This window comes from Tachysurus fulvidraco, chromosome 25 (assembly GCF_022655615.1).
Source record: "Tachysurus fulvidraco isolate hzauxx_2018 chromosome 25, HZAU_PFXX_2.0, whole genome shotgun sequence".
NCBI lineage: Eukaryota > Metazoa > Chordata > Actinopteri > Siluriformes > Bagridae > Tachysurus > Tachysurus fulvidraco.
The window spans coordinates 14,052,767-14,063,278 of record NC_062542.1 but is presented as its reverse complement, the minus strand read 5'-3'; the positions used below and the strand labels follow the sequence as shown (position 1 = coordinate 14,063,278).

The 10,512-nt window shown below is 39.0% G+C and overlaps 1 protein-coding gene across 8 annotated transcripts in view; it reads right to left on the bottom strand.

The window, feature by feature from the left end:
- Positions 1-4,593: 4,593 nt before the first annotated feature.
- relch (RAB11 binding and LisH domain, coiled-coil and HEAT repeat containing) overlaps positions 4,594-10,512 on the bottom strand; it is a 43,104-nt gene continuing 37,185 nt past the window's right edge. For 7 of the 8 annotated variants that reach the window (XR_007139526.1, XM_027174586.2, XM_047808649.1 and 4 more), the window contains 6 exons: positions 10,160-10,223; positions 9,900-10,038; positions 9,270-9,386; positions 6,612-6,700; positions 6,203-6,273; positions 4,594-5,104 (listed from right to left, as the gene is read on the bottom strand). Coding sequence is in view for 6 of the 8 variants with exons in the window: in XM_027174586.2 (XP_027030387.2) it covers positions 4,984-5,104; positions 6,203-6,273; positions 6,612-6,700; positions 9,270-9,386; positions 9,900-10,038; positions 10,160-10,223 (601 nt within the window). In the remaining 2 variants the exon portion in view is untranslated. Of the gene's footprint in view, positions 5,105-6,202; positions 6,274-6,611; positions 6,701-9,269; positions 9,387-9,899; positions 10,039-10,159; positions 10,224-10,512 lie in introns of those variants that run through there. The other variant, XR_007139527.1, reaches the window with a different exon arrangement.

The following is a 10,512-nucleotide window of genomic DNA, read 5'->3' as shown; positions in this document are numbered from 1 at the left end:
GCTATTGGTGCAATGCAAAAGTATGCAAATGACATTGCTCCACCTTCGGTGCCCCGCCTTCTAAAGAGTCAAACCCTTAAAAAAAACAGCAGCTTATGCATTATATCAGTGTTTGGGGGATTCAGATAAGTAAACACACCATAAGTATATACATTTTTGTATATAACATTAGTAGCTTTTTTTATGTATTTTTTTTTTTTGCCATTCATGTTATTATAATTACTTATTAATTATGTATTTAGAGCAATATTGAGTTCTGGGTTCAAGTAGTCAATTAGTCAGTATTAAAACTTTAATTAAAAAAAAAAAGAAACACTTCCACATGTCAAGTTCCCAAGTTAAAAAATAAATACACCAAAAAGAAGCTGGATGAGACTTCAGAAAGAAATAGAGAGAGAGAGAGAGAGAGAGAGAGAGAGAGAGAGAGAGAGAGAGAGAGAGAGAGAGAGAGAGACAGACAGACAGACAGACAGACAGGGAGAGACAGACAGACAGGGAGAGAGAGAGAGAGACAGAGAGACAGGGAGAGACAGAGAAAAAGAGAGAGACAGGGAGAGACAGAGAAAGAGAGACAGAAAGAGAGAGATAGAGAGAGAGACAGACAGAGAGAGAGAGAGAGAGAGACAGAGAGAGAGAGACAGGCAAAGAGAGAGAGAGAGACAGAGAGAGGAAGAGAGAGACTAACAGAGAGAGACAGAGAGAGAGACAGACAGAGATCTGAATACTGACAATTAGTCAGTATTTAAACTTTAATTAAAATAAAAATAAAACAAATGTTGGTAATAAGGATGTATGAAACTGTTTATGTCATTAAAATATATATCATATATATTAATAATATCCAGAACATCTAAGCACTACTAAACACTACCAAATACAATGATTGTTAAAGTGGGGTTCATAAATCAGATCCATGGAGCCGATCATTTTTATGATGTTAAAGTAGTGATAATTACAACCCACAATAACAAGTCCTTATGTTTATTATAGACGTAATTAGTTATTGTAATGAATAGTTGCCTTTGACCAGTTGCTTGAACTGAATGTGTTTAATCCGAAGCTAAATATCTTCAAAAAGTCAAATGATGTCAACTTAAATATAATAGCAAATATTAATGCAAACATGGTCTCTGAGTGGAAAATGCTTTATATGTGAATCTGAGCTGGTCAGTGGGATTAACTTTACAGTTCTGCCCTACAGGTAATACTGTTGATAGATAAGGCTTAGTTGTAAAGTTTTCTGACATTAATGCATAATTGCCTTCATTTAATATAGATGTAACATTTATACTGTGCTCAAGACAGCCAGAGACACCACCAGTCGCTAAGTAAAAACAGATCCGTGTACAATAACCACATGATTATTATGTTAGTGATAGGTAGACTAAATAAGGTGTATGTCCTTGTGTTTTCCACATACATCCTGAAGGTTTGCATCTAATGTTAGTGATATCATGCAATGCGTACATACGGTATGTGAGTGTATTTTTTTTTTTTTTAAATTGTCATTTGTTTATTAATCTATCATCATTTTTATGATTAAAATGATAAACTATTACTCTACAGAGGACATAACCTCAAAATTGGCTCTTTTAAATGAACCAGATTAGATTATTTCATCATATACAGTATATTAAATAAACAAATATTACATTACAGGTAAAAAAAAACATGCGATTATAATCTGTACTTTTCCTGGTAATGATAACATGTCAGGGCAGCAGGGGATCAACAGTTCATCCATAACAAGACCTCATGGATCATGTATGGGCAATTTAGTAACATACTGTAGCAACCCATCATCCGTTATGTTTAGGTGGATGAGAGGAACACTGAGGTCCAAAACTCCTTGTGAACTACAACCCGGGTTTAGTGATCGACTGGAGCTCGCCCAGAGTCCCTGTTTCAAGGTTCACGGATCTTTATTTGTCACGTGCATATTACATACTGTACATGCAATGTAATTTAATTGTTTTCCTGTAGCTACTCGGCCCAACAGCGAAACATCAACAGAACCAACAATAAACTAAGGACATACCCACACAATAAAAAAAGAAAAAATAGAATATAACACACATAGTAAAAGTCTATGGAGAAATGTAATGAGGATGAGAAGCAGTGTGTAATGTTTTCCCCCGATAGTGCAGTGTGTGTGTGTGAATGTGTGTGTGAGGTATGTGAGTGAGGAATATGTGGACTCATTCAAATGTCCTCGTTCGGTAAATAATATCGGGATCTGGTTGTTGACTGCTTGGAGTATGGACTGCGTAGGTTTTCTCCAGGCTCTCTGGTTTCCTCCTACTGGCTATGTAATATTGGCCATAGGTGTGTGTGTGTGTGTGTGGTGGAGGATCCACCGTGATCCTGTCATTAAGGATAAATGAATAAAAATGTTTGCTCGGTTTCCAACCACTTTATTGCAATACAGAGCCAAACTTTCTGTAAATCTGGAACAAATGTCAAAACCATTTTGCTGGATAACGTTATTAAATACCACCAAAACCAATAATAGTTTCTCTTCCCGGACATCCATTGGAGTGTCTCTTATGGTGTAAACAAGCTGCTACAGTCAACTCCATTAGAAACTATTACACTAAGCTCAGCCCACATTTCGAAACACCTTATTCCAGGTATGACAAAGGCCTTTTTGTCTTTAATATCATAAGCCGACACAAACGGTAGATGACAGAGATAAAATTTGATCTCAACCCTTATCTCGTAAACCTACCACCTGCCTTTGCTTTGCACCTGTCTACCAGGCTGGATAGGGGCCCTTCCCATCCAAAGTTTAATGAACTGCTCTTCCTAAGTCTTTCAGCCTCTGGCATTGTCCTTCACACACTTCGGCTCCTCCTGCGAAACCATTACTGCCTGATTTGAATAACTGTCAGCTAAGGTGCTGTTTTTTTTTTCCTGCTGGTGCTCTCTCACCTTAAGAAGAGTTGTGCAACACTACATGCAAATCAGCACATTCTCTGGTCGTTCATCTAAAAAAAGATGATCGTGTTTCAAGATCAGGTTTTTTTTTTTTGGTTACGAAGTATAAAAACACATTCGGCAACTTTCTGCAACATTTGCGGGTTTCTTTCATGGAGAGAAATATATGGATCGGTGACAATGACAAAAAGGGAACTTGAGAATTTCTGTTCCGTTATGCATGGGGGAGGGAGGGGGAAGACAAAAAAAAACCCCAAAAAGACACGAGTATTGAACAGCACCTTCGATTGTCTCTTAAGCGTACGCTGTATTGTAAAACTGTACAATGTTTTGTAACCTCGATGTGTAGCTTTTTCTGTGCAGGAAGTGCACCTCTATACTATTATTTAAATAATAGAGTAAATCATTTATTAATAAAATATATAAGTAATTTAAATGGTACGTAAGATGCCGTTCAATCATAGGAACAATCTGTGTTGTACATGTTACCATAAAAATTGTATATTACAGACTACAAGATTTTTTTTTGTTGATATTTTTCATGACTTAAGATTTACAGCACAATTTAAAAAATGTATATATGATGTATTTAAAAAAAAATCATAATAATAATAATAATAATAATAATAATAATAATAATAATAAAGTACAGGCAAATCCTGCTTGTGAGATTCTCCATGAATATGGACACCTGCCAAATTAAACATAAATCTCTGGGATGTAAAATAAAAAAATCTCGTTATAGATTAGAAGTTATAGAGTAAACAACAACAACAACAAAAAAGCAATGAAAACACACAGAGGCTTAAATGTCCCTGTGGTTTGGGCAACGTCTCCACCTCCCTCTCTAGCTTTGGAAATGTTCCTGTTGTCTGACTCACGGTGTGCTCGTGACTAAGACATCCCACCTTACGGCATCTCCACGCACTTAGTACCGCATATAGAAAAAAGATCTCTATATCACGAAGCCTGCGATCGACCGGTAAGCGCTCGAGACTTCGAGCCGCACCCAGAGATCCGTGGAGATGAGAAAGCAATGAAAAAAAATTTATGCAAATATTCCTGGGTGGGAGAAATAAATAAAAACTCAGCAAATGTACTAATCAGGATTAAATGTTAATGATTCACTACAATATGCAAATCTATCGTTGAAAGTCGGAAGGAATGTCTTTACGCGACAGACCGTAGGCCGGAGCCCTCAGAAACAGCTTGTGAACTTTGAACCTGTGGAGATGAGAAAGCAATGAAAAAAAATTTATGCAAATATTCCTGGGTGGGAGAAATAAATAAAAACTCAGCAAATGTACTAATCAGGATTAAATGTTAATGATTCACTACAATATGCAAATCTATCGTTGAAAGTCGGAAGGAATGTCTTTACGCGACAGACCGCAGGCCGGAGCCCTCAGAAACAGCTTGTGAACTTTGAACCTGTTGCCGTTTAAACCAACGGAGAGGGTTTGCTGTTCATTGTTCGAACACCTGCCTGCTGATATCGTATCTTACACCACCTTCTCGTTTATAGATCTACACACAACAGTCCTTCACTTTTTTTTTTTTTTTTTAATCATGACACCAATTTCCAGTATACAGGATACAGGTATGTTCCTTCTCAGTGTATTATACAGTTATTTACGGTTTTGAGCATATCCAAAAGGGGAAAGAAACCCATTACACACACATATAGAAAACACTGCAACACATGAAAGAGCGCAAGACAGGGAAGGAATCCGTTTTCCACCATCGATTCAACAAAGAAATAAAGAAAGAAAGAAAAAAATTAGAAAAAAGAACGAAAGAAACGTAGTGATGGTAATAAAATATCCCAAAAAAAAAAACAAAAACAAAAACAAAACAACAGAAAAAAACAGTGCAAATTTCTTTGGATGTTTTTTCATTTAAGACATAAATAAGATATAAAACGGAGCCTATTTAATTTAATAATAATAATAATAATTAAAAAAAAAAAGGCAGACATTCGACATCTTCAAGTAGGAGGTCCCAGACAACAGAGGCTCATGGGAAACTTCCCCAGCAGCACTCGCTTCACTTCTTTCTCTGGAAAACGTTTGCCAGCATGGCGCCTGACGTGGTCAGCTGACCCATCTTACTCAGGAACTTGGTCTTTGCGTCTTCACCCACCAGACTCGCTGCGATGGACATGGACCTGAAACAAAGCAGACACACAAATATTAGCAAAACAACAACATGTTTCCTGATATGTACTTAATAGTACTTAAGTACTAGTACTGAAGATTGTTCTTAAATCCCGACTCTAACTAGGTTTCTGTTTGCCAGATTAACTTTATGAGAAGTCTCTCGTGCCGGATTTGCAGCCAAAGATTTTACTGTTTGACTGGAGCAAAATAAATAAATAAATAAAAAGTGAGTTCTGCAAATAATGATGTTTAATGATCTGTATGATATATATTATAAATAACTGGCTGTTTTTTTACTTGTATAGAAGCTAGAGAGCTAAATGTCTTGTCCTATACAGGGTCATGGGGAGCCTGGAGCATATCACATGGGGACTCGGGGCACAAGGTACGGGACATTCTGGACAATATTGTAGGGCTCAATAACACACTCATTTAGACAACTCAGAGATACCAATCGATCTACAAGACATGCCCCGTTAGCATGAAGAGAACATACAGCTCAGGGGCAGAGCCAAAGGGGTGTGAGGCAAAGGCTAAACCTGCAATAATAATATCACAGCCGTTATAGGACTGTTCCCAAAAGTGAACACAACTTGGTTTCGATCGAACGAGTAGCATGTTTGATGTTACAACAGAGACCCCCTGATAAAAATCTGGAATACTAAGACGAGTCAAAGTGAAGTTTACAGAAAGTGTAACAAGATGCTGTTCTGCCCTGAAGCCAGAGACTTGAAAATGGACATAGTTGGTTCGCCATAATCACAAGTGCCAGAGCCAGAGGCATTCACGCCTGATTGCTAACCCCAGAGACATTCGGAGTCAAACAAACGCTAGGCTCCAGAAGGTTGGTTTTTACAGAAAACAATAAAGCTGTCTTATTTGTAATTGTGACTGATGTGTATTTCTATCCTATTCACAATTATGTCTTATTTCAGCCAATATTAAAACTATGCAGGATTGTATTTTTGTTCTGAGGAAACTACTAGGATGTGATACGAAACGAAATGATATTCATCTCGGGAATCTGAGCAAACGAAGGCTTTTAATAAGAATAATAACATGTAGGACGGACACACGGACAGAAAGATGGGACAGTAAGCGCTCACCCTTGTGCCTCTCCCATGGCTCGGTTTTCCACCTTCAGCTCACACTCCTTAATCATGGAGCTGAGAATAACCTGGCGGAGAGACGAGAACAGAGCGGCGGAGTAAAATTAGAGCACTGCTGGGAACTGTGACACCATGTGGCCTGGCCGTTAGAGACACATCAGATGAGCATTAGTAGGCCAAAATAAATAAATAAATAAAAAAACACACATATTTTTTATATTAAAATATTAGCTGTAAAGACGGGAGAATAAACTGATTTCAGGTGACAGTGAGTTTTATTACAACACATAAGTAAGACTTGTAAGAGAGGCTGAGAGAAACGATCATGTCTACATACGAGAACAAATCTGAGAATCTTAAAGATATATAATTTAGAAGTGAACTCAAAATGTTTAGCAGGTTCTACCTCATGTTCTGGAGAAAGTTGCTCCATGTCGGTTCTTAGGCACCGCAGACCAGGAAGAAAATGATTGACCATGATCTCTTCCGAAATGACTGATTCGTGAGAGTTAAGGAAAAGACCGGAGCGTGTTGGAAGAATAATGCAGATTAACAAAATAACAGTGATGTAAGACTTGCGATGTCGGCATTAGACTCCTTCTGCGCTGATGGAACCGCGTAACACCAGAGATTAGCTACGGGGTTAAACACATTACATCAGAAAGTAGAAGAAGTCATAGATTTTTCATTTTATTTACCGTATCTACCGTATCTCAGCCACCGAGGATAAACTTATAAGCTTATTTTTTCTAATGACAGTATATAATTTTTATGTCGCTTTGTAGAAGCCAACATTCTGTTTACCTATTTATGCTTAGACAAAAATTTATCAAGAGTAACTCCTCCTAGGGCTTTAGAGCCACATGCACTCCCATTATAAACTTTGGAGGTTTAGAACTCGGCAAGCTTTCGAACTATCTACACCAAACTCGGCCAGCTCCTTTAGGGTGATACTCTGAACAAAGTTTTACATTGGTGTACCGACTGACCTTTTGGTTGTCCCGCAGCCCCGCCCCCAAATAAGCAAAATCAAAAAAACTTTTTACAACATGGACATGTGACATATCAAACCACTCAGAACAATGAGGGGAACCTCCTCACTGGTATTCTGATGACGTCACATGCTCGTCTCCACTTACATCCAAATGTTTTGGCACCCTAGCTTTCTGTCCACTTGCCTCCAAAAGTAACACTGACCCTTATGTCCACTTGCCTCCAAAAGCACCGGCCTTTGCGAATACTTGCATCGTCAAAGCCAACATCGAGGTTCGTCGCGACGAACTTTACAAATCTAGTTAGATATTGAGATGTTTGGACTATTGGTCACATGAATGTGTGTAAACAAAAGCATGTCCAGTTGTCGTTAAATATTTCTGAGATATAGTTTAATAGTTTTTCTAATGTATTGCGGACAGAACGGTTTATATTATTATTTAAGGTGTGGGGTTGATGTTATTTGGGAATCAGGTGTGACCTCAAGAGAAATGAAATATCTGGAACCCTGTTGCTAGTCTCTGCTTTGATTATCGAAAAATAATTGACATTAGTCTTTTAAAAACACTTTTCTGCTGAGCTCGTATCCAGACACCATGGCCCGCTATTTAACAACCCCTCATAGATAACCAGCTATTTGTTTTTAATATTCACTTTTTTTCCTCTTTCTTTCTTTCCTTCTTTCTTCAAACCAAAAAATAAATAAATAAATAAATAAAAAATAAATAATAAAAAAAAAAGACAAGGTGGTCTTCATGATCCCTTTCAGTCTGTGTTGAAGGAGGGTCTCTCTTTCACCAAATGGAGAAAACAACACGGTCCTCCCTTTTGTGAAGCACCACAAAACAGGACCTACAGATCTCCCACACGCTAGACACCGTGGTTAAGAGTCATTCACACGTGACAGGACTGATGAAATGGAAAGAAAAGCGAGAGACAGAGACGACAGAAGACAAGTTCCTATACGGATATAGAGATAGGAAATAAAACAGATGGACTGACAAAGACAGAAATGCTATTAGAAAGGAGTGAGAAAATGAGACAATGTCATAAAAAAAAAACAGACAGGAAAAAAAACGAAAGAAGAAAAAAAACCAAAAAAAAAACACCTACACATAGGCATGTGTGCTGGGAAACCAGAGCAGTGGGCCGATCCCGAGGCGCTCGCTGCCCACCGCAACATCAGAGAGCGGGCAGCGCTGCGCTTCACCATCCACCCTGCAATTTGCCATCCAGAAATGGCTGAGGTTTATTTGCTTTCGTTCCCTGCCAGCGTGACACGTAAACATTTTGAAAACGACGCCGTGCTTGGAAGAGGAGAAAAAGCCGACGTAGAGAACAAAAAAAAGAGAGAAGAGAGAGAGACACAGAGAGAGGGAGACAGAGAGAGGGAGACAGAGACAGACGGAGATGCCGCGTCAGCCGCAGAGCCTCCAGTCTGTTTAAAATAGTTGAACAAGACTCAAGAACAGGCAAAGGGGAGAGTCAGTAGGAGCTCAGACGAAGATTTACAGGGAAGCCGAGGGGCACAAAGGAAACAGCCCTGTGACAAAAAGCTTTATGGAGACCTTCACTCCTGCTCCACTGTCCTTCCTCTACGGTGCTACTTCTGACAGTCGTTCATTCGGAAGTAAAGGATTAGGAATCGGGTCTGACGGCGACTCAAAGCTAATCGTCGCATCTGAAGTTCAATAACAATTAGTAACAATATCGATGACTGGAAATGAAAAGCACAAAAGCGGGGATAAGAAAAATCTATAGATTGCGATACTTGGTGTGTGTGATATATGATGATAAATGGGTTTTAGAACGTTAATAATCACAAGATGTTTCAGATTATTGTAGGACAAGCAGGCAATAAGACCCATTAGACAAACAGACAAAGTGAAGGTCAGAACGTTTCCCAATACCCGTGTGTCGGAATGTTCGCCGGTTGTTCAGTCACTAGAATGAACCTAAAAGTCACAACAGTCTGTAAAGTCTTCTCTCGGAGAACTCGGAACAAACCAGTTGTGAAGGTTAAGGAAGAGATTGTGAGATTGTTTGCAGTTGATGAGAGCACAAAGGATACAGCAGCAGGAGAGAGCGCTGTAGGCCTCGAAGAGCTGACCTGCGATGTCCATGCGCTTGTTCTCCACCGTCTGCATGTTGTTACTCATAGCCAGCTTGTGCAAATGTGGAAGGACGACTGAGGACACAAGGACAGACACTGTGTGTGTGTGTGTGTGTGTGTGTGTGTGTGTGTGTGTGTGTGTGTGTGTGTGTACTGCTGAAGCACATCTCTATACAGAACAGATGCAAAAGCAATGAAGAAGATGGAGAACAAGAATGAGAAGGAGGAGAAGAACTAGAAGAAGAAGAAGAAGAAGAAGAAGAAGAAGAAGAAGAAGAAAGTGGTAAAGGAGGAGGACGAGATGGAAAAGAAGAAGAAGAAAAAGAAGAAGAAGAAGAAGGAAGTGGAGGAGAGGGAAAAGAAGAAGAAAGGAGAAGGAGAATGAGGAAGAGGGGGAAGAAGAAGAAGAAGGAGGGAGATGGAAAAGAAGAAGACGACAGAGGGGGAGGGGAAGAAGAAGTAGGAGAAGAAGAGGATAGAGAAAATGGAGAAAGAGAAGAAGAAGAAGAAGATGGAGAAAGAAGGAGAAGAAGAAGACGGAGAAGAAGATGGAGAAGAAGAAGAAGAAGATGGAGACCTCACACTTACACTCGTCTCTGAACCTGGGCTCTGCATTGGGTCCCACTCTGCCAAACGTCTTAATAATCTCCATGTGTAAGGAATGTTGGTCCTGATACACCGGATCTTCAAGAAAGGAAGCCAGCTGCATTTTCACTCTTTCCAGTAACTAATAAAAAACCCAAAACAAAACCATGATGGCTGACACGAGGCAGTTTAACGGCGCACACACAAACCGCTACAATACGACGTTTACAAAAGTCATTTTAACCATGAGAGCTGAACAGTACCTCTCTTTGTGTTACAGTCTCCATTATAGTGCCGAATGCAGGGATAGTGGAAATCCTCACAGAGCTGGAAGCATAGAAAAGACCATCAGGATGCGTTCACAACAAAAAAAAAAACAACCCCTTTCCCCAAAAAAAACCCACAACACAACCGTCCATCAGCCCAAGACAAGCACTGATGGATCATGTGGTAAGCGAGAGAATGGATAATGTCAGACGATCATGCCAACGGCAATATGGGAACATACTACTACTGTGACAAAGCATTTATATACACAGTATATATATATATATATATATATATATATATATATATATATATATATATATATATATATATATATGTATATAAAAAA